This window comes from Myxocyprinus asiaticus, chromosome 31 (genome assembly GCF_019703515.2).
Source record: "Myxocyprinus asiaticus isolate MX2 ecotype Aquarium Trade chromosome 31, UBuf_Myxa_2, whole genome shotgun sequence".
Lineage (NCBI taxonomy): Eukaryota > Metazoa > Chordata > Actinopteri > Cypriniformes > Catostomidae > Myxocyprinus > Myxocyprinus asiaticus.
In genome coordinates, this window is record NC_059374.1 from 27,568,093 (window position 1) to 27,592,786 (window position 24,694).

Consider the following 24,694-nt stretch of genomic DNA (forward strand, 5'->3'; position numbering starts at 1 on the left):
AAAATCTCTTTTGTGTAACACTGCTGTCATGTTGAGAGCAATAGAATAAAGAAGCCCATCAATAATCCCAGTACTACATTAACACAGTTTCTACATGCCGACCTCTTTGGCACATGCCTACAGCATTAATCAGCCAAAGTGTGTCAATTGTGATTAATGGACTATTTCCATAGCACGCAAAGAAAGAGTGGAGTACATTCATTAACCGTGACAGCTACTGAGAGCATTTGTTCAAACGCTGACTTAAAAAGACCAGTGACAATATCCTGCCAGTTTCATTGAGGAAAACTGTCCCCTGAGGGTGGAAGAAAAGTTAATTTCACTGAAAACCTGTTGTCTGCACAATTTAGAGGATAGATTGTTTTTTGCACTCAGTTTAAACTATTCATGGTGAGGGAAAACGGATATGATTAAGCAATATCACATACACTCACGGAGCACTTTATTAGGTACACCTGAACACCTATTTGTCATGCGATTATCTAATTAGCCAATCGTGTGGCAGCAGTGCAATGCATAAAATCATGCAGATACAGGTCAGGAGCTTCAGTTAATGTTCACATCAATAATCAAAATGGAGAAAATTGTTATCTCAGTGATTTCGACCCAGATGGGCTGGTTTGAATATTTCTGTAACTGCTGATCTCCTGGATTTTCACGCACAACAGTCTCTAGAGTTTACTCAGAATTGTGCCAAAAACAAAAAACATCCAGTGAGCAGGAGTTCTACAGACAGAAATGCCTTGTTGATGAGAGAGGTCAACAGAGAATGGCCAGACTGGTTCAAGCTGACAGAAACGCTACGGTAACTCACCACTCTGTACAACTGTAGTGAGCAGAATAGCATCTCAGAATGCACAACATGTTAAACCTTGAGGTGGATGCGCTACAACAGCAAAAGGCTCTAGCGTTCCTAATAAAATTCTCAGTTAGTGTATATTCAGACCAACAGCACAATTGTGCCTGATATTACTTTTATACAACAGTTTAATAAATAAGTTACTAACATTGAATATCTTACATTTCAGACAAAAATTTGCCAGTTATTTTCTGCATTTTCTCTCCACCAGCAAAATTAGTTCCAAAAGAAGCAAAATCATCAAGAACAACTCACCTCTCTGCACTGCTCTCAATTCTCTTGTGGTGTTTCATTTGTAAACAAATCACTGTTTTTGCATGAATCTTTTAGGTGAACGCATCACTCTAGTTTACTTCCATTGTGCTGGTAGTGAACAACTCTGTGCTTAGTAACGAATCATTTGAGTCAATGATTCAATGACTCACTCATAACATAAAAAAATGCTCATTTGTCGCCACCTACTGGCATAAAGTTGTAATTTCCAGAAATGGTCACTGGACGAAACTAATTGATGAATGGATTCAAAAGACTCGAGTCACTTGAGTTAATCAAAATCTTCACCACTTTTTGGCAAGCCACGAACACAGACAAAACAGAGTTATACAAATAGTGAAGCGTCGCAGTAATGCTATACTAAACATCAGCACTTTTGGAATGCCTCTTGGCCAATAAATGACAAGGACCAGAACTGTTGTATTAGAGGGAATGAGTTGTGTGGTTTCAGATTCTTCTTTGCTAAAAGATCACTTACACCAGCAGAAAAGCAACCACAAAGTGTTGCTTTGGATTTGCATGCATATTAAGGAATAAGAACAGTCCATCTAAAGGCTCATGACTATGAGCTTGACACAGTAATTAGAAAATGATAACACCGAGCTGCTTCATCTATCATGGTGAATGTGTGTGTGTGTGTGTGTGTGAACAGGAATTAATAGAGCTGTACTCACCTTTCATGCAGGTCAGTGAAAAGGTCATATCCTCACACATCCTGCATACAAAGATTTGCAGAGGCTTCACAGTACAGACAGACTCAAAATGTACGCAGATATATCAGACAAATTTTATAATGCTGACTTTACTGACTGGTTTATTGAAGGACTGAAAATGAAGCATATTTGTTTATACAGTTTGGTACAGGTCCAACAGAAGCACATCCACTGAAAAAGACCAACTGGACCATATACCAAAATTATACATTTTGCCAAGAGTCCTTTTTGCTTCCCATTAGCGCAGTTTATGTTGTGAAACACTGAATATTTACTTTACATGTGGAACATCTTTTTAAAATACAAATATACTTTAATCACACACCATCTGAGAATATAGATATTAGACAAGTAAATATACATATTGATAAGCCTGAAAATGTGTTCATTTATAGTATATTGACAATTCATAAGTAACACTGCTCTAAACCTTGTGTAATGATCAAACATGTAAGAATTAAAAATAGAGTGTGTCTACAAAATCTCCATGGTCGTAGTTCCACTCACACAAATTACAGGCTCAGTTTATAACTTTAACTATCCGAAGATCCACGTGGGGAAACCAAAGGCCACGATTTCTAAATTACAAATATGTACAATAAATACAAAATCTCCAAACAAACACTCACCTTTTGAAATATGCTAAGACTCGCATAAGTACATGCACACATAAATACAGACCCACACAAACCAAAACACTCAAGTCCTTTTCACACAATCTTAGGGTACTACAAACCTTTACATTTAAATATACAAGGAAATAAAATTACATACATTTCTTGTCGAATTGTAAAATAAATTTTTCAATAGACAGCCCCATACAAAATACCAAAAGTAAGTAACTACAATAGGAAAGCGTGACATTACAAGATCTATGGACACCTTCAGGCTGAGTCATCATAATTTCAAATACAGGCCAGTCCTATAGAGGGCCTGATTAATGTCCTTTGTTCAAACACAGTAATCATACATTTATTGTAACACTAGGTTTTCCTCGAGTATAGAATATGATACTAATATAGTACAGTATGTTCTTCAACAAGGCCATCATACTCAAGTGTGAGATGAACTGACATGTAAACAATATCAATGTCTATTTGTGTAAAGATGCGTTCACACTGTATCCAAGTGATCATGAGGCAGATCACGTGAGCTTCACTGTCTGCATTCACATGGTCTTTAAAAGTTCCATTTCAGTCGGACTAAATCAATAATTCGTCCTTTGTCATGTCATGTTAGCATGCACCAGTCTGATTTTTATGAAGTCGAACTAAGAGCCCTATATAATGCGATTGTACCTCAACTTCGTCGAACAGGCCTCGTCATTGTGTGCATAATCTGAAAGACAGTGAAGCGTGCCGTGTATTTAACCCGCCGTATTTGCAGTCCGTCCTTCAAATATTTGATTACGCATTGTCATGAATACTTAGATGAAAACTGCAGCTTGATCATGCAACAAAATGCTGTAGCTCGATTATAATTGTGCATATAAATGTACTGATTGTGCAACTGCAACTATCACTGCAAACCACTGTCTGTGTGAACAACCCTTAAAGGGGTAGTTCGCCCAAAAATGATCATTTTCTCTTATGATTTACTCACCCTCATGCCGTCTCAAACTCATATGACTTTCTTTCCTCTACACACAAACAAAGAGGTAACACTTTACAAAAAGGTTTCATTTGTTAACATTAGTTAGTTAACTAGTTAACAACATTAGTTAACGAACTAACAACGAACAATACTTTAAAAGCATTTATTAATCTTGTTTAATGTTAATATCAACATATGGTAATACATTTTGAAAATTCAAAGTTGTATATGTTAACATTAGTTAATGGACTATGAACTAACATAAACGAACAATGAACAACTGTATTTTTATGGACTAACATTAACAAAGATTAATAAATGCTGTAAAAATACTGTATATTGATCATTGTTAGTTCATGATACCTAACGCATTAACTAATGTTAACGAATGGAACCTTATTGTGAAGTGCTACCAACGAAGATATTTTAAAGGATGAATTGTGTGTTTTTGTCCATACAATGCAAGTCAATGGGGTTTAAAACTTTCAAGATCCAAAAAGGCAGCATAAAAGAAATCCATACGACTCAAGTGGTTTTATCCATGTCTTCTGAAGCAATATTATAGCTTTGAGTGAGAAACAAAGCAAAAATTCCATCCTTATTCACAAAAATCTTTACTTCCGCCCAGCTCTCCTTTGCACGTTCACAAGAGAAGCTTTTCCACGCATCCTCACTCTTGACACATTCACGTTTGCATGTTCTCGCTGGGCAGAAGTTTTGTGGGTTTCCAAAAGCTATCATATCGCTTCAGAAGACATGGATTAAACCACTCGATTCGTATGAATAACTTTTATGCTGCCTTTAAGTTCTTTTTGGAGCTTAAAAAGTGTTAAACTCCTTGACAAAAACACCTAAAAAATTCTTCAAAATATCTTTGTGTTCTGCAGAAGAAAGAAAGTCATATGAGTTTGAGATGACATAATGGTGTGAAACTAATGAGAGAATTTTCATTTTTGGGTGAACTTACCCTTTTAAGATGGCATACTGATAAACTGATTAAAGTAACATTATTACAAAATAGTTCTTGACAACCACAGTCACTTAAAACCATTACAATACAAATTTACAATGGTTGTTTGGCCTGTAAAAACAAGCACTACAGTAGTAAGCTATTGCCACACGCAGATACATCAAAATATACTCAATTCATCTCAGTGCCACTTATATTTACAACATGAGTGCACAAGAAAAACCACTGAGGGCTGTAAATATGCTTTTGCAGTTATTCCCATTGCTGCTCTTCTGTGGTGTACTAGAGACCAGTAAGTTTTTAGTGTGACCCAGAAAAGTGTGCGGAATTTAGCACAGGGGCTTCTCTGTCAGATTCTGTTCTGGCTGAATGGTTAACAGAGACAGCGGCGACGGAGTTCAGGTCAGGTCGCCACACCGGTACAAAAGGTTAATGTACAGTTTGCAAGTCCGTCTGGCCACAAGCGGCCTGCAGACAGCCGTCCAGAGAGCAGACAAATGCCTGCAATATTAAAACATAGGGATTATTGCAAGAATCAGCATTGCCACCTGTCCAAGCAGCAGGTTACTCGGCCTCTCCTCTCAACTGTGAGTATTGCTTAGATGCTTGATGAAAATTTGATGTTTTCTCCGAGGATCTTATCCGATCTCCTCTTCATCCTGATGGGAGGTGATACGCCTTAGAATCACATCCCGCTGTGTCAGAAATCCAGAGGCAAAAGGCATATATAATGCAAAATAAACCAATAAGAAGCTTCCAAAGTACGGGATGCTTATATCTTCAGAGCATCACGGTTAAAAAATGCCTGATGAAATTGAATTTGGAAACAAGATTGTGAATTCTCTTCTGTTCCCGCTGTTCAAAAAGAGTTTACACATCAGGAGTCGAGGTTTATACTGTATGTTGTGTCAGACCCATGTTGAGCAGAGGGCCCTTCGCTGAGAAGTTTTCATCATCTCAGGCAAGATGCATTTTATAATGTAGTGTAATATCCGCAGAGGGCCGAGAGGAGGTAAAAATGCTGTGGGGTTGAAGTAGGAAAAGAAGAGAGGAGATTATGAATTAAAGGAATAGTTCACCCAAAAATAACAATTCTGTAATCATTTACTCACCCTCATGTTGCTGCAAACCTGTATTACTTCCATGGAATACAAATGGTATAATGTTAGGACCTGACAGTCCCAGTCACCATTTACTTTCATTGTATGGAAAAAATGTGCAATGAAAGTAAACAGTGACTAAGGCTAACATTCTGCCTAAACTCGTCTTTTTGTAAATCGTTTTGATATAAAACACTTAAATACATTTTAACTGTCAAATGTTTTTGGGTCATTAACAAATAAGGTCATTCTGACCTATCAAGAGGTGATATAAAAAATAAAATGAAAATTCTGGTTTAAAACATGTTTCCAGATCAAAGACATGTAATCTTTGAGTTCATGTTGTTTTTACAAATTGTTTGAAAAAGATTTATAGCATTTTGTACAAAAAACAATGTTATTTTTTTATCAAATGGAAGAAAGTAATGCCTCCTACACACTACACGACTTTCAAAGACGTCGGACTGTGATATTGTTCATATTAAACAACTGTCTGTCTTGTCATGGAAGTCGTAGGGTTTTCAAATTACATGAGGAATCGGCGACAGGGGTGAACACATTACAAAATATTTAACTATTGACGAATCCCCGACGACTCTGCCTGGACTCCAAATTACATTTCATAACAGAGTACACGCGAGAAGTGATACGAGATACGAAAACAAATGCATGATCATATGTTCCGCATTTCAGAATATGATGTGTATGTTTTTAATCGCCTAAAGGCATCATATATTTTATTGGTTACAATATGAAAAAGAACCTCCTACTGAAAAATCTACCTAATTGCTTACCTGACTGTCCAAGAGAATTGGCAATTTCTCTCCAGCTCTTCTCTTTCTCCACCCGGTTGTGGTACAGTTCAGAGGAAACATCAAATAGGCACTGGTGCTCCTGCCAATGTTCCACTAATTTTTCCTTCATTTCTTCAGTCCAATGAGACTTTCTTGACACCGCAGCCATGCTAGTTGATGTTCTGTTACAGGTACATCAGGACTCCTCCCACTGAAACTTCCCGTGCCCCGTTTCTTGCTCTCTCATTGGCTGTAGGTCAACGCTGCAGTTGTATTCAGTCAAAACACATTTCACATTGCGCGATTTGGAATCGCAGACAGGTCCAGATATTTAACATGCTAGATATCTCGCTGACATCGGCGACGCGTCGGTGATTCTCTCAGTTCGCATCTTTGATAATTCATACATTGCATTCGTCAATCACGGGAGCGAGCTCCAATTTGCCTATGATTTCGGGCTTTTGTCGGTGATCTTCACAAAACTGTCAGCGAATGAAAATCGGGCCTAAAATCGTGTAGTGTAAACTCGGTATAAGTCCAACAGGTTTGGAACAACATGAGGGTGAGTAAATGTTGACAAATTTCATTTTTGGGGTGAAATAGCCCTTTTAATCAGTATTTTTATCTTGTTTTTTCAATAAAAAAAGTAAAAAAAAAAAAACTTACTTGAAGCAAAATTGTGTAAGATAAGACTTTTTTCAAGAATTAAAGGACTTGTTCACCCAAAGAGTGAGTGGGGTTGGGAAACAAAAAGAGATTGTGAATTTAAGAAATATTCCAGGTTCAATACAAGTTAAGCTCAATCGACAGCATTTATGGCATAATGTTGATTATCACAAACAATTATTTAGACTCTTCCCTCCTTTTCGTTAAAAAAGCAAAAATCGAGGCCACAGTGAGGCACTTACAATGGAAGTGAATTGGCAAAACTGTTGGAGGGTTTAAAGGCAGTGCCTCCTCAAAAATTCAGGTGAGAAAAATAAACGAATTTGCATAAATAAAACAAATAAAATATTACGAAATGTGACCTCAAATAATGTTGTAACAGATTTGAGGAATGAGGAAGCGGGAGACGGCAAATCCAACTCAAAGGTAAATTTATTTATACACAAACATGTTCGCTTCACTGTGTAATGGTGAAGCTTCAGACATAAACTCAACCGTTGGCTGCACTGATACACACACGTGCAGGCTCGGTTCTCTCTCTCTCTCTCTCTCTCTCTCTCTCTCACTCTGAGGTCTGGCCCCTTTTATTTTCCCCGTCTCTCACTGTGAACAAAGAAACAGCAATTACCAGCAATTCATCTCAGGTGAAAACCCTTACCACTTCCTCTCTCCCCAGACGAACGCTCGACCATGGCCTCGCCTCCACAAATGTGTATAGCAGTCATATATCTTAAGTAACTCTATCAAACAGCGACACCAGTGGATAAAGTTTCAGCGGGAGGCTGTGTATCTTACTCCGTTGAGGGGGTAATCGCAAAATACAGGCAATACAGGAAGTTAATGCCTCCAGTTAGCACTGATTCGTTCAATACACTGTCAATTAATGCGATAATGCCCGACTCTCTCGCACTCGCAGCGAGTCTCATGATCGCTATGAATGGGACAAGCTTATGGAAGTGGAGTGACTATTAACAAAGTAAACAATTAACCGACATGGATAACTCAACTTTTGGTCTCGTCCAAATCAAAATGAACTTGAAATGACTTGAAATGTCAGTGAGCTGCACTTTAGTGGCACTCGTACTTAAAGGTACAGCTCCATGCCGTCATGACACCTGCAATGTTTACCAAGGTGTACATGACTAATGATCCAAAAATAAGGTGACTATAAAAAAAAATAATAGGCAAACAGATAAAATGTAGTACACTAAATATGCTTGTTGCTGTATTCCTGTAGGTATTATTTTTGAAATAATTGTATAAATAATTATAATTATAAACGTGTCTTTGATTTAATAAAAAGTCTGTTAATATGAACATACAAGTATTGTTTGCTTATTAACAGTGTAAGATAAAAAGTATTTCATGTGCCTTCGCTTAAGAAATCTGATATATGGCAATGAACATATACATAAAAGTATATACGTAGTTCATATATTTGGGCATACTGTAGATGTAGGCTACTTAGTTTAATAACATTACACTATTTAGGAAAATATATGATACATACATGAAAACAGCCATTTTTTTTTTTTTGTATATTTTTTTAACATACATTTTTATTTAGGCATACTTTTTTATATAATATATTGTTATAAATCAGATTTGTATGGGTTTAACCTGAAAGCTATGCAAATGTCAAATGGAACTGAAATATGAATTTGCACTGGACTAAAACTTTATACACACACACACACACACACACACACACACATATATATATATATTTGGAAAAGAGGAGGACTTTTGAAATGAGTGCCATTTCAGGTTTATATATTTATATTATTATATTTATATATAATAAAAAATACTTTTTATTATATATATATATATATATATATATATATATATATATATATATATATATATATATATATATAAAAAAAATACTTTTTTATTATATATATATGTATATATATATATATATATATATATATATATATATATATATATATATATACACACACACATATATACACATATATACATACACACACCACTGGTTTAAAATTTGGAAATGTGCCTTATAAAGTTTAGAATTGTATAAAAACACTTACATTATTTCTTCTCTTTAAACTTATCTATTGCTTGAGCTTTTCCAGCTGTTTTACGGTTTTACAATTTATGGCAATACGTTGACATGGCAACAAAGTTGAAAAATTGGATATAACATTAAACAGAAAAGATTAGTAAGTGATTTTATCACACTAAAATCAAGGTAACATACATATTGTTTACATCTTGTGGCTATATTTTTGAAGTAAATTATTTTCTTGAGATTTAACTTTTTCTTTAAGAAAAGGAGGGACAAGTCAAAATAAATTTTTGTAGCAATCAACATTATGCCACAAATGTTGATGACTGAGCTTAACTTGCATTAAACCTGGAATATTCCTTTAAGGAATGCTTCACACAGCAGTCACACTCAAATGAACACCCATATAAATATCTGTCTCATTATGAAAATCATCAGAGCAAATTACAAACAGTTTCCTAAAGAGGTTCACAGTCCGTGGCCGGCATCTATCTCATCAGGCAAACATTATTTAGCAATAGGGAAGAGCTGGAGTTGGGGCATGTCTGGGCACTCTATTTCCAGATCACTGGGAACAGCAGCACCTCAATTGCAACATTTGCATTCAGATTTCTGTAGCGTGAAGGGAGATGAGGCAGCGGGAGGCCCAGCCTCTATTAATAATCCTTCATCCTTTTCTACAGTCCTGATTATGAATGAACCAGCACTGGAGGGAGTGGGGTGGTTCAAAAGGATGCTGAGCCACTGGTACTGTCTCTAATCACTTTTTCATATTTTACTGCACAAAATGCTAAATAATTCAGGCAAATCAAAAACTAATACATACCGTAGGGATTAAGGTCTTTCCAGGGTCTGAATACAAATTTTGGGTTATGAATTTAGTGATGCTGAGATCAAATTGAAGAATTTTTTAACTGACATTGGAGTTATGCAGTGGATTTGCCGTGAAAATTTTACATTTGTGTACATCGAGCGCCCTTCATTTGAAATTTAAATTTGATTTAAAATTCAAAACACAGACCTGCACCACAAAAAAATTAAAAAAAATAAATTACTGTATTTGTCTTGTTTACCAGAATAAATAAACATCCTTAAAACAAGATATTTACACGAGAAGCAAATTGTATAAGATAATAATGACTTTCTTAAATTATGTTTATTTTTCTTACCCCATTGGCACAAACCCAATAAAATAAATTACATTTAGCTAGATTTATTATTAAAACAAGAAAAAAAAAATCTGTCAGTGGGGTAAGAAGAATAAACTAATTTTAATGTATTTTCTATGAAAACAAGTTTTAATATCTTGTGCAATTATGTAGTATAAACGTAGGATTTGATCGCCTAGGGCACTGTAGTTCGTTCAGGAATTTTTCCATTGTATAAATTAGGCTATACACTTTGCTCATATCTAATTACTTTCTTTTGCATAAAAAAAAAATAACAAAAATAAAAATAAAAATTGTAACCCTTTTGCACCACCCAAAACGTAAAGTTTACCTGGGCTCTGTCCACCAAGAGATCCTTTCCATCACTTTGGTCATGGAGTGGTGTCACCACGGTGCACAGACCCCCTTGCCCACACACTATGGCCCGTTCCTCCTCTGCCCCCATGGTCTTCGTCGGTCTCAGGCTGGCTCTGAGCTCGCTCTGGTTTAGGGTTGGCCGTGATGGGCGGATCGGGTTGCTGGACCGACATAGTGCGGCGGAGGTGTGTACGCTTGCACAGGAAGTCAGGTTTAGCAGACAGACCAAAGGAGCCCTTCCGCAGCACCATACGCACTGAGGAGCTCTTCTTGGGCCTCGCTCTGTGACTAAACTGCAGGGAGGAGAGGTGTACCGCGTAGCCCTCACACAGGAACTGTGGTGGATCACATAGATGTTGAAAACCAGATATAAAGCAACACAAATATGAAAGAAAAATCTACAATACAATAGGGGAGGGAGTCTTTAGGCACCTTGAGATTTGATTGAATTCAACTTCGATGCATGGAATCGTGATCTGATTTTTCAGGAATAGTTGTCAAATTCTGTGTAAAAACTCTGCATAAAAGTCATACTAAAATATGTATACTCTGACCTGCCAATAGAAATAGAACTGGCATATAATAACCTCGTATCAGAGTTCAGCATGGCACTTATCTGTATTGCTAATGTTTTGTCCGGAGTAGCTTATTCTTTTTCAATAAACAGAATCATTAATAATGAATTCAAAAGTGTGATTATTACTTTTGTGGATAGATAAAGAATTGTTTGAGAATAAATCAATATGTCCCCCATCTCTACAATATTATAATAACAAATATTTATGACCAGTTATTCTTCAAGGTGGATATGAATTTAAAGACATAGAAGAATCAAAAGTAAGTTCACCTGGCACTGATTCTGATACTTCTTCGAGGGCCGTCCCACTATATATATCTGACTGGGGCTGAGGCCAAGCATGCTGTAGACAGAAATGTCCTTCATGGAGCCGTAGGCACAGTTGATTTTAATGTGACACTGCCAACATAAGAAAAGTGCAAAGTGTGTCAGACTGATGCACACTCTGTCATGGGGACGCTCATCCCTCGAGCACGCGCGCTTAATGCAGCTAGATTATAACGTGATGACTCGCGACTTACTGAATCATAATATATGTCACTGTGCATTTCTTATTGTGAAGAAAATTGGCAATACACAGCTTTATTAATAAGAGAGTTTTTTTTTTTTGTGAGTTAAAGATGGATTGAAGTGAACAGAAAGGTGAAAGAGGGTAGTCTTCGCCCCAATATACACTGCAACAAAATACGTTTTTGATTTGTTTTTGTTTTGGCTTGTTTTCCAATATAAATATCTAAAACTCCTTTAAAACCACATACATTTTCTTTAGCAGCTATACTGCAGAAGAAAAAATTGTTATCTGAGAATATTGAATATAATATTAAAAATACAAATATTTTAAAATATCTAAAAATCCTTTAAAAAAAAGATGCATTCACCTGAGAAGCAGCATATAAGATATTTAGACTTGCTTTTAGAGACTAGATCTTGAATATAAGTATATTTTGTCTTTACTGCACTTGCAGAAATAACCAAGTGAAAAAATACACTTATATACAAAATACACTTATATTTAAGATGCATTCTCTTAAAGCAAGTCTAAATATCTTACATATTGCTTCTCAAGTAAATGTATCTTGTTTTAAGGATTTTAGACTGTTTTAAATGGAAAACAAGACAAAAACACTTGATAACAATAGGATTTTTTGCAGTGAAATTTTTACTGAATTAAACTTAATAAAAAAGTATTTTTTCCCTTTAATTCAGTGAATGTCATTTAGAGGCATTTTTAAAAGGTGATTTTGTCCTCTTTATTTTTAGTAAGCACGTTTAATACAACCTTTTAAGTTGGGGCACAAGCTGAATAATCGGTTAAGAGCTAATGATTAATCTTTGCAATAATAGTGAATAGTCGAATAATCATTCTAATAATCGTTAGATTAATCGATTATCAAAAATAATCATTAGTTGCAGCCCTATGTGTGACTACTCATATGTGAGACAGAGGCAATAAGCATGAGAGTGATGGACCAAGAGATGAAGTAAAAAAGGGAAAGAAGGACAAAGAAAGGAGAGCATGCTTTTACACATATACTAGCTCTGTTTCAAAACCTATTGAGATGCCTACATAGAGCATTTTAATCTCCTGAGACCCGAGCATGACTGCTGTGTGCATTTTCCATTTCCCTTTTTGATTTGTAACTAGTAGCACCTAATAAACAATATTTTTTTTTTTATAAATAAAGTTTTCCTAAAAAATTATGTCCACATATGTGGACAGTGGGACTAAGTTGTGAAATTTTAAATAATACCAAGCTATAGAAAGTATTTTTTAATTTTTTTTCCCATCAATTGTTTATGTTTCCAGGAGTGTTTTTGAGACAGACATCAGATCAGAAATTAGCACAAATAAGTCTGATTCAATGTATTGGCCAGCATCATCCAATTACTGCCAACCATGTTTGTTTATTTGTTTATTTAGTTTTAACACCATGTCAGCAACTAGGCTATTCACATGGCAAACAAAGGTTCATCAAAACATATTTGCAATATTAAATAAGACACTAAGTTTATACAATATAAAAACTGTAAAATCTGTTCAGATGGCACTTTTTTCTGCCAACCATGTTAAAATAAAATCATACATTATAAATTCTGAATCTACTATATGTATTGATTACCATCATCCCATGTCTGCCAAACATGTTGAGTGGTCCAAACATCATCTGCAGCCTGAAACTGAACTTTTGATAGGAAGTTTGGATTGAACGGACTTAGCTGCATAGAGAGCTATAGGATGCTCCCTTCCTCCCTTGCTTTCTATTTAGTGAATGACTTAACCTCCAGTGTGCTGTCTGTCTGCACTGATCTCAGAACAGTTTGAAATGCACCTTATTTTCATCCTAACTCTGTATAAAGTTTCTGAAAGCAACATTTTCTAGCTTTTGAATGCATCCATTGATTCTCAATGTGATAATGCACAGTGAATATAGGATATTTTTAATGAAGCTGAGCATATGGTCCATGTAAGTGGTCATTGTGTTTAACAGCGATAAATCACTCATATTTTAAAAATGGCATATCGTATGAAACTAAAGACTCTAATCTTTTGACTCAAACAGGTTTCATTGTAAAAACTTAATTAGGTTACCAGATGTAGTGTTGTTGGCATTTCAACCAAACACAAACTCTGCTGTCATCGACGCCATGTTGTTTGGTCACATGACACATGTGCGTCGAAAGTTTAACCCTTTACTGACAGCACAGAGTCTCCTGAACTGAGATCAGTCAGTTTAAATGAAATGAAATTATGCGTTGCGTATAGCGAAGCCAAAATACAACGTCCAGGCATGTGGATGAGGGGTCGCACGAGGTTAAGGCATCGTTGGAGCACTTCCGACAAAATAACTGTTGAGAAAGGTAGGCAACTTAATCATGCTGCCTCACAAGGTACCTTCTTTTGGCCAACTAGTAAACGAGCGTTAAAAATAGTAAAAAAAACGTTCAGTGTAATTAAAACTTTTTATTTTACCAAATATTTGTTTAGGTTACGTATTTTTTAATCTTATTAGAGCACTGCAGTGTTATGACAACTAAATGCCAAACTCTATTAGAATCAATTGATCCTTTTCAAATTTCTAGGTTTGGAGCACTCAAGTAAACTAAAGCGGGATTTTCTACAACGGTGAATAGGAGACTTCAGAAAATATTATTTTTGCATTCTCATTTGCTCCAACAGCAAAAGACCATTTCTAAAAGAGGACAAAAATGTAGAGAGAGATAGATTATAGCAATCATTCCCTCAGCCACTGTATTAGAAACCCCATCGATGCATTGTTGGCAAGTAAACACAAATAATAATTTAGTTTTTAATTTACACTAAATAATTAAAAAACTTAAAATATATATAAAAAATGCTATCTTAACACTGCTAAATAAGGCAAAAATGCAATAGTGATAGTCTGTGAAAAAGGTCCATTAGAGGTCCAATAGCGGTGTTAGCTTAGCAACATGCTAACGGCAAACTCTCAACTCTCCTGTGTGATTCACATTAGGAGGACTATTTGTGTGGGACACAGAGAAGATGCACAGGAAGAGCATTCCAAATTAGTGACTTTTGAGATTCTATTTAAACAGCAATTTAGCTCACTAGGTTTTGGAACAGAGCTACAGTTTACATCTGTATGGACACGGTAGAACGCAGTATTACCTCCTGCACCAAGTTCCTGAGGAAGATGGTTTTCTGGCGAAGTGGGTCGTGAACCAGCCCCTCCGAGAAGAAGATCATTCCTTGGGGGAAGTTGTGTTGAGAGAGCCACGAAACAACTCTCTGTTTCTGCATGTCTGGACGGCCAGTGATGTAAATGATCAGGTAGCCCAGGTCCTGCCAGTGTCTGCACACAAAAACTGTAATTTACCCTCTGTATCATCGCATGATGTTCTGCAAAAAAAATTTGGGGACTGATTATCGGATACTACCGATGCCTGGTCCTCCAACAACAGATTGCATTTGACAAAGCAGTAAATTTGCCCAAGGACAGTCTGGGAAACAACCCAAGATTGTCCATTTGTGAATACCAAACCCCATCTGATATCTAATATCAGCACTTTGCTATCTCGCTATTAAATGAAATCCAATTGTGCCTCACCAGCAGACCGGTTCTTTTCAATATTGCTATGGCATCAAATGAAAGCATCGATTCTCTCTCTCTCTTTCTCTCTCTCTCTCACACAGACATTTACACACAAAGCCACGCGGTCAGTTTGTTACCTGACCACATCCACAGCTCCAGGCCGTACTTTAGGATCACTGCCCATGATGGAGACGCTAGCGGCAAATGAACCGTCAATGCTAAAGACGACACACTCCATCCCCCGCGGCAATACCGTCAGAAAGGCCTCTGCACACGTCTGGTCTCCCCTGTGGGAAATAATGACAGGAACAGCACTGATTCTTGACTGTTAAATAAAACAGGCTGGGCATAGTGAAGTGTGTGTGGTTGGTGGGGATGGGAAACATAAGGTATTTAACGTTTCCATTTCCGATTCCTCTGAACGATTCCGGTTCCTTAATGGTTCCATTAACGGTTCTTTTAGTACTTTTGAGAAATAATTATTTGGCAATGAGAAATGCAATTTCCTAACCCATCTGCCTCAAGGTTTGACAAGTTGTGCATTCTGAGATGCTATTCTGCTCACTACAATTCTTCAGAGTGGTTATCTGAGTAATTGTAGCTTTTCTGTTAGCTCAAACCATTCTGGCCATTCTCCGTTGACCTCTCTCATCAACAAGGCATTTCTGTCCACATAACTGCTGCTCACTGAATGTTTTTGGCACAATTCTGAGTAAACTCTAGAGACTGTTGTGCGTGAAAATACCAGGAGATCAGCAGTTACAGAAATACTCAAACCAGCCAGTCAGGAAATCACTGAAATTTTTTCCCCATTCTGATGGTTGATGTGAAAATTAACTGAATCTCCTGACCCATATTTGTGTGATTTTACACATTGCACTGCTGCCACACAATTGGCTGATTAGATAATCGCATGAATAAGTAGGTGTATAGGTGTACCTAATAGTGGTCGGTGAGTGTATATCTTAAATAAAAAAAACAAAAATTTTGACATTTCAGTCATTCATTCATTCATGTACAAAATTCCACTTATTACAACAAAATTCATGTATATCTTTAAACTACACATTGTCATATGAACAACCAGTCAGTAACTGCACTGCCTGTTTGACCACAAGTTCAAAATAACATACAGTAAAACAGTAACCATTCATATTTCATTTAGAGTAAGACATGACGAAAGTCAATACTTGGGCATCAGTAAGATTAATTCAGTAACCGCTACGACTGATACAGTTATAACCCTATATATTAAGTGTTTCTTATTCACTAAAAAAGAACCGGCTCATAAGATTAATTTGTTCAGGAATCACACTACACTCGTAGCTGTATGTTACATGCTGTCGATTCAAAGAACTGCCTCAGAGTAATTGGTTTGGGCATTGAACTACAGTGGACGCACTGTAGGTTTCGCGCTGTATATCCAGGACATGTGCAGCTCTGCCGCTGAATCGCAGTGCAGAAAACACTGCAGAGTATTTTAGTATGGAGTTGCGTCTGCATCTGCAAGAAACTGCACATTCAGGAACTGTTAACAGAACCCCAAGTCATGAAAAATCATACAGTTCCAGTATTTTTTGAAAAAATGGAACCGGTTTTCCCTTCTTAGCCCTTGTGCTGGGGGTGCAGATATCATAATATGACAACCATAAAACTAGGCATATTTCAATTAAAAAAAGATACTTATAACATTCTTTTTCTTAAATTCCATCATCTTAAACTCCATCAACCTCTCTTGAGCTCTGGTTTCACTTGGTTTACTGAACAAATCTCATGTTATGTCAGGTTTTGAACCCGGGTCCCCTTACATTCTAAAAAAAAATTTTAGAGCTAGACTAATAAATTAGAATTTTATTACTGTGAAATAATTTTTTTTTATGATTGTTTATGTGAGGGAATCATGCAGGACAGAGTAAAAAATTGCATTCAAATTCAATGCTTGGCTTGCACTAGAGTGAAAATCTGGGAGACCAATGCCGGCCCCATCCCTCCCGTAGCGACGGCCCTAGACTGGAGGAGAGCACAAAGATCCAGCTCTTGATCAAGCTCAAGATGCAGCTTGTGTCCTGAGATCAATTTAACAGCGAGGAGTCGTTCTCCTTCAACCCAGAGGGTGAGAGTTTTATGAGTGCCAATTAAACTCTCTTTGTATCCCCGCAAATTTTCCCCAGTGAGACAACCTTGAAAGCACAACCATTTTGGATACAAGTAAACCTTAGAGAAAGGCCCACAATGTTGACTTACTTCACGACCATTTTAATGGGGTAGACTCCCACAGCCAGCTTTTTGGTTTTGGGTATGGTGTAGGTCACTCTGCCACTACTACTGGTCAACTCAGTGTCTAAGTGCACCCAGCGACCTGACTGGGGCTGGGTCATCACGTACAAATCAACCTAAGAGACAAAATAACAGACTGCTGAATAAAAAACAGACAATGAGTGGGACAGAGTAAGATGGAGAAAGATCGAGACATACTACTTGAAAACTATTGCATTGTATTTGAAAAAAACTCAACATTTATGCTGATTGTTTGGTTGCATACAAATAACCTGTTTAAATGTATATTCAGTAATGGTCTGTCACAATAACAGCGATTGTATTGTTTGAGGTCACCAGGTCCTTGTACTGCTGGTTGCTAGTACGCATTCCTACTGCTTAATACTCTAACATTATTGGTGGGCTGTGTCTCTGGCCATAGCTTTTTAAAATCTGATCACAAATTAGATGTATTGCTACTAAAAATAAGATGTCACTCTATTAAGGAATAAGTGACCAGAAATTTGAAGTCAAAAAGCACATAAAAAAGCACATCAGGCAGCATAAAAATAATCCATATGACTCCAGTGGTTAAATCCATGTCTTCAGAAGCAATATGATGTGTGGGTGAGAAATCAATAATCAATATCAATATTAATTCATTTTTGTTTTTTATAAATTCTTCTCCCTGCCCTGTAGGTGGCGATATGCACAAATAATGTGAATCGCCAAAAAAAAAAAAAAAAAAAAAAAAAGAAGAATGTGAAAGAGAAAGTGGAGATTTATAGTAAAAAAGGACTTACTGTAAATATTAATCCGTTTCTCTAATGTCTTCACTCCTATTGGTAGTCACTGCACTTCATCATTCCTTATTTGCATAAAGTTAAACTTTTCTGAACGTCTCAAGTCAGATCTCCGGACACTGTCGCCAATAGTCACCAGAAATCGGCAACTCTCATTGATTTTAGGTTGCTCTTAATTGTGTATACTGCTCTCTCACCTTTTCCCCAGTCAGGGTTACCATATCCAGCGGTCCATACATGAAGCGACCAACCAGGGTCTGCGGCCCGTCCTCTGTTGCAATGACATCATTAACTCTGTGATTGGCGGTGACATTCTGCAGACAGATAGACAGTATATGAAATTGTCTTTTTTTTACCATTCTCTTGCCGCAGGAGAGTGTGGCATGAAAAATAAGGAAGGAAAGGAATGGGATGTGAGCAAAGACACTGACAATATTATATTATGCAATGCTTCTTACACGTGAAAAAAAGAAGGGACAGTATCATAGGTGTGCAATTCAAAGACCTTCCAAAAGAGGGTGTCGAAATCTAATCCTTTCCTTCTTCAATAGATTATATTTCTGTTCTACTACACAGAGCCCAGTGAAGAAAAATCCTACAGTTTCTGCTGAGGCAGTGGCACTTAAATGGGACATTAAAGCAACCAAAACACAGCTATGCAAATTCTGAAAATAACTGGCCAGAAGTCACCTTCATGCCAGCAGAGCCAGCAGACAAACAGAGAGAGGAAGATAAACACACAAAGCTTTTACTCTGCTTCTTTGTAGAGCAAAGGAAAGGCTCTGAAACAGCATATAAATTTACAAATGCTTTTCCTGTAAACCAAACTTTAAAAAGTCCCTCTCATATACCAGCTATTCTTGTGAAGAAATCCACTAGGATACTGGGGCTTAACTGAACTGGGGTTTAGGCCAAAAAAAAAAGAAAACATCTGTAAAGATTTCCCTGTAAAAGAAATTCTGGCAGTTTCTGTTTTCAAAGAAATAGAAAAGCTAGACTTTGTTGCTATGCATTTGTCTGGGTGTTTTGGGTGGTTGCTAGGGCCTTTCTAGGTGGTTCTTTACAGAGTGCAACAGTTTCCCGCCTACTTTGTCAGTCGTCTTGGTTCAGGGTGTATTTTTCCCATAAATGTTTTCCATAGGGATTTCATAAAATCCTTCATAAATGAGTTCTAAGTCGTGAACCAAATCAACCAGCTCTGAGGTGAATCACAACATAACAAACTTTGATTTAAAGTAAAAAAAAAACATCAGAAAATAAGACAAAGGTAAAGAACTATATACTTAATGTCATTACAGAGGGAATGAACTACAATGAAGCATGAAGCATTGTGAATGATGCAATCAAAAAAAATAAACAAAAAGACGGAAAAATATATAGAACTATTGATTTAAAGACGTTGTCTATAAGTACAGAAACAATATATTTCCATTTTATTGCAAAATATTCAGAAATATGGAAATATAAAAGTAGTTTGAGATTTTAGGGAGACCGACTTGACTGCATGATTCACAGTGTGTCAAGGGAGTATGTGGCTGCTTCCAGGCTTTTTTCCCAAGGATTGCTTGCTGCGATTCTCGGATTTGTGGATTGTTTCCAATCAGGGTCACGAATAGCATAGTTCTTTACTAGAGATCAAATGCTATTGTTTTGAAAATATAAAAAAATGAAATAACATGGACTGGTGGTTTCAACAGAAGCATATAACATTGATTAACAACCTCTGAGCTCAGGGTAGGTCTGTCTTTAAGTTACTGTTAAAAATCTATTCCCCTATAGATAAAATTAATGGGATTTTTACATCCAGAACCAGACAGGCTCTATTGGCCCATGTCGAAATAGCCCACCCCAAGTCTCTGGTCCTTTGATATGGCTTGTTCCCTCCTTCATTGTAAGTATATGGCATTTTGTCTCCATTTTATCAACCAACAGGCAAAATTGTAAGACTGATCGCTTCAGAAAAAAAAAACCTTACACTAAGTAATAGTACTAAAATCCCTAATCAAAGTTTATATGTCATTTAAAAACTTTTTTTTAAAGATGTCACTTTTTCGAATCACTTTTAGATAACACGATAAGTACTTTGGCATTGTAAACGTTATGTTATCATGTTAGCATGGAATCGCTACATGAGTCCTCAGAGAGATTTACAGCCCACACAAGCTAATGAGCCTGATTGCGCAGATCTGTCATTTAATGAAGCAGTTAAACATTTTCCAGCACGCAGCTATTTGCATATTGATTAAGTAAGTCAATAATTCATGTTGGCATGGGCCCATACATGATTGCCATATGATCGGCTTCCAAACAAACACACATACGGGTGCAATACACACACACTAGCAACACGCAGCCTACTACCATATGTGTTGCTGCTATGACAACGCAGAGTTGCACTCCTGAGTGGATCTTCAGACACTCATTAGCTGTGACAGGTCGCAGCCATGGGACTGTAACAGCTGACAGGTGTAGAGAAGTGTCACTCATGCAGGCATGTACTGTGGGATTCCACAAGACTGCTCCAATTATAGAGGTATTTTGCTGTGTAAGAAAAGCATGGATGTTTGCGGAATGGATCCAATCCGCTGCATGGAAGAATAAACCACAGAGGCAGTGACTGGTAATAACTGTTGAGATCTGGGCAAGTCTATGTCTCAAATGTCACTTTACCACAAGCAGGGTGCATGCCTTTCTTGTAATTTCATTGCAAGGACATTTTTTGAAGATTTTTTTCTGATAAAGTCATAAAAGTTTTGGATTAATATGAGGGCGAGTAAATTATTGTGAAGTTATAACATAGCAAGTTACATCATCATTCGGCTCGTAAGTCAGAGGAAATGCAGGCCAGTTCTTCCCCTGTCCAAGCACCAGCTCAGGCACTAGCACAATTTTAGTGAAAAGGAGTAAAATGTCCCCCACTGAGCCAAGGAGAGGCGTGCAAACAGTATACACAAGTACATATAGATTGAGACATTGATATGACATTCAGGGTCTCACAACAGTAGGCGGTCTGAAACAGCCTATAAAGTGAGGAGTGTCTTTGGAAATCAAATTGTCTGAATGAAACAGCCTTTGACTTGAAAGGCTAGAGAGCACTCTGATCAAAAGCTATTGAGGCCATCAGCACATTCAGACAGGCTCAGCAGGTGTTAGAAATAACTGCAGATTTAGATCAAGGTCCTGAGTGTTCAAAACACCATTTCCTCTGAAAAGAAAAGTTATTGCTTCAGACAAAGAAGTGTTTCAGTGAGCTATATTTAATCTCAATGAAGGGCTGGCAAGAATTCTTCTTTGTGATGGTGTTTTTGAGCACTGAAATACCCAAGTAAACCTGCACAGTGATTTTTCATTGGCACTGTTCGGTAATTGTGTTGATGTGCTTCTAAGCAGTGAATCAATGTAAGAAGTGATGCTTATTTTTGTAAGGCACAGATTTCGCCAACACACGCAGAGCTATTGTGGTGCATTTGAGAAACTCAAAGCCCTGCAGAGGTGGGATATTTTTAGTTCCTCTACAATTTCAGGACTCTACTGCAGTCCACATTTTTACTTGAATGATGTGTGTCTGGCTGTCTGAGACTGCAGACAGATACTCATCTCACCCTGAGATCTAATGGATGGCCAACATTACTCAGCAAATTTTATGCAGAAAGGGCTAAAATTAGGTTGTTTTCATATTTGGTTCGATTGCTTGGTCTGAAGCAGAGTTCGATTCCTGCCCCAGAAGGTCTCTTTTCACATAGCAATTTCAACAGAGACTATGAGAAGTGCATTATACCTTTTTAAGTGTGACAGAACTTTTAATCACAACAGATATTGATCAGTCTTAAAGAGATAGTTCACACAAAAATGAAAATTCTCTCATCATTTACTCAGCCTCATGCCATCCCAGATGTGTATGACTTTCTTTCTTCTGCAGAACACAAAAAAAAGGTTTTTAGAATATCTCAGCTCTGTAGGTCCATACAATGCAAGTGAATGATAGCCAGAACTTTGAAGGTCACTTTGGAGGTTAAATCCATATCTTCAGAAGCCATATGATAGGGGGTGCAGATGAGAAACAGATCAATATTTAAGTCCATTTTAACTATAAATTCTCCTCCCTGCCCAGTAGATGGAGATATGCACAATGAATGTGAATTGCCAATAACAAACATAATTATAAAAATGTGAAAGTAAAAGTGAAGATTTATAGTAAAAAGGACATATTGATCTGTTTCTCACCTACACCTATCATATCCCTTCTGAAGATATGGATTTAACCAATTAAGTCATATGGATTACTTTTATGCTGCCTTTTTGTGCTTTTTGGACTTTCAAAGTTCTGGCCACCATTCACTTGCATTGTATGGACCTACAGAGCTGAAATATTCTTCTGGGATGGCATGAGGTTGAGTAAATGATGAGAGAATTTACATTTTTGGGTGAACTATTCCTCTAAGTCAAACTCGCACCATGTCTATACATCGCTAGGCTTGGGTGAGAGTGCAGAGTTTAAAGTTGTTTGGAGTTGTTCCAATAAATGTGAGAGTATGTATGCCAGTGTTTGTAAGCATGTTTTTGTCGTGCTTACCCTAAGCTTGACGTGCGTGCGCATGCGTAGCCACTTCTCCCTCGGACTGGAAGGGGAGAAGGGGGCGGAGTCAGATTTGTCCATTTCTTGGGTTTTTACATAGTCACAGTGCATCACCTGTCAAATAGTCACACAGAAATTAGCAACCCAACACAACTCTCTCATCATGATGCTGTAAAATTACTGTTTCCAAACAGGTTTCCAAAAAGTTCTTATCGCCTTTTCCGCCATTGTTCGGAAAAACAGGTGGACATGCATCAATCTCATGTCACGTCATGGTTGAGCCACAAGTTGATATGTCGGACCACGCAAACAAACAGCAATATGTTTTAAAAGCACCAGAAGGCCACGGTGTTTATACATACAAACTTGTAAATGGCTTACTTCTAGTTTTCCCCTTGAACTGGTCTACATCTGAGCATGATGCAAAATAAACTGTGTGTGGTGTTATAAAAATACATCTGCATGGTTGTCCTTTAAAATACTTTACTTCTTTCTTAAAAGGAAGTTGAGTCAAGCTTTCTATCCAAGCATAGATAGCTATAAATCAAGGATAAACATCTCTTCAAAACATAAAATATCTTAAAGGTGCTATATGTAATATTTTTACTGTACTAAATCAGAAAAAGACCATAATATGTCATTAGAGAATTAGGAAACATGCTAAGTTGAAATACCGGCTTCTCTGATAACAATGCTACAGCCAGTATATTCTACTTTGAAGTTTCTGTTTATGTTTTGGCCTGTGTGATCCCACCCACTGCCCACTCATCAATAGTATTTCGACACCGCCGGGTTGCCAGATTTGAACAAGTTTGCAGGCAAATAGCACTGCGTACTGCAGCCATGGAAGCCAGCAAACGAACTGGATCAGAGATAACAGATTCCACCCGACCTAAAAAGCCTCGCCATCCATCTAAAAACCACCATGACCAGAGGCGTAGTAAAACAAGGATAAATATTGGAGATGCCTTTGGAAGATGTAGACAGCTTAAAGCCCAGAAATCCTTTGAAACGGATGCTGAGTTGGCTAATTTGGCAACCCGCATGATCTACGAATCTGGGGCGGGGCGGACAACAATATTTTGAATTTGGACTGCAGTATCCATTTCAAACACTTGTTGTCAATCTTATATATAGCACATTTAAATACTGATATTTTACAGGTTGCTGCAATTCTACCAGCAACCTTTGAATCAGAATGCAGCTATAAACACTTAAAATGATCATCTATCTAGTGGGAAGAATTTGATGCAGATTACATGTTTTATTAAACCTTTTCATACTGCCATTTAACCTACCTGAGAAATACTCCAATGATCAATGGTTTTATAACATTTGTTATTTCAGAAATAAATCACTCAGTGGATTCAGGTGTAGATGGAACTTCTTTGTTGCCATAATATTTTAGCTGGATCAAGGCCATTGTGTTTACCAGTTTTTTTTATATTACTTGAAAGGCTTCAGGATTTTCTGAATATAAGATGCTAGCTGCACTTGAGGGATCAGATTTTTGCAAAATCATGTCAATCTTTTTTAGATAAAGGCATTTGTGTGGTAGACAGACTATCCATAGAGGCACTAACTGAATTCCATTCTCATAACCGTGTCATAACCAAGTGCGATGCGACAAGCAAGTTCTCGTCCACACTGAATGTGAAACTGCTGCGCAACATGACACATCTGGCCAGCGTACACCAGTGTACAATGCACAACAATGCAGATATAGAAACCAAGCGATCCACAAAATGTCCTGTCTGACTGAGACAAAAAAAGCTTTTAGCGCTTGTCGCTTTATCACACCACACCTGGTTAAGACACTGTGTATCACAGAACTGTCTGGGTCCTTAAAAATGCACAGGATGTCTTCACGGTTTCCCATA

At 37.1% G+C, this 24,694-nt stretch overlaps 1 protein-coding gene across 2 annotated transcripts in view; it reads right to left on the reverse strand.

Annotated features, from left to right (window-relative positions):
- Nucleotides 1-1,932: 1,932 nt before the first annotated feature.
- Nucleotides 1,933-24,694, reverse strand: part of LOC127422526 (membrane-associated phosphatidylinositol transfer protein 3-like) — a 209,006-nt gene continuing 186,244 nt past the window's right edge. The window contains exons 13-21 of one of the 2 annotated variants that reach the window (XR_007894193.1): nt 22,812-22,928; nt 18,436-18,552; nt 17,424-17,572; nt 15,317-15,466; nt 14,756-14,939; nt 11,377-11,505; nt 10,504-10,864; nt 6,303-7,571; nt 1,933-5,429 (exon numbers count right to left, since the gene is read on the reverse strand). Coding sequence is in view for 1 of the 2 variants with exons in the window: in XM_051666122.1 (XP_051522082.1) it covers nt 10,544-10,864; nt 11,377-11,505; nt 14,756-14,939; nt 15,317-15,466; nt 17,424-17,572; nt 18,436-18,552; nt 22,812-22,928 (1,167 nt within the window). In the remaining variant the exon portion in view is untranslated. The remainder of the gene's footprint in view (nt 5,430-6,302; nt 7,572-10,503; nt 10,865-11,376; nt 11,506-14,755; nt 14,940-15,316; nt 15,467-17,423; nt 17,573-18,435; nt 18,553-22,811; nt 22,929-24,694) is intronic. The other variant, XM_051666122.1, reaches the window with a different exon arrangement.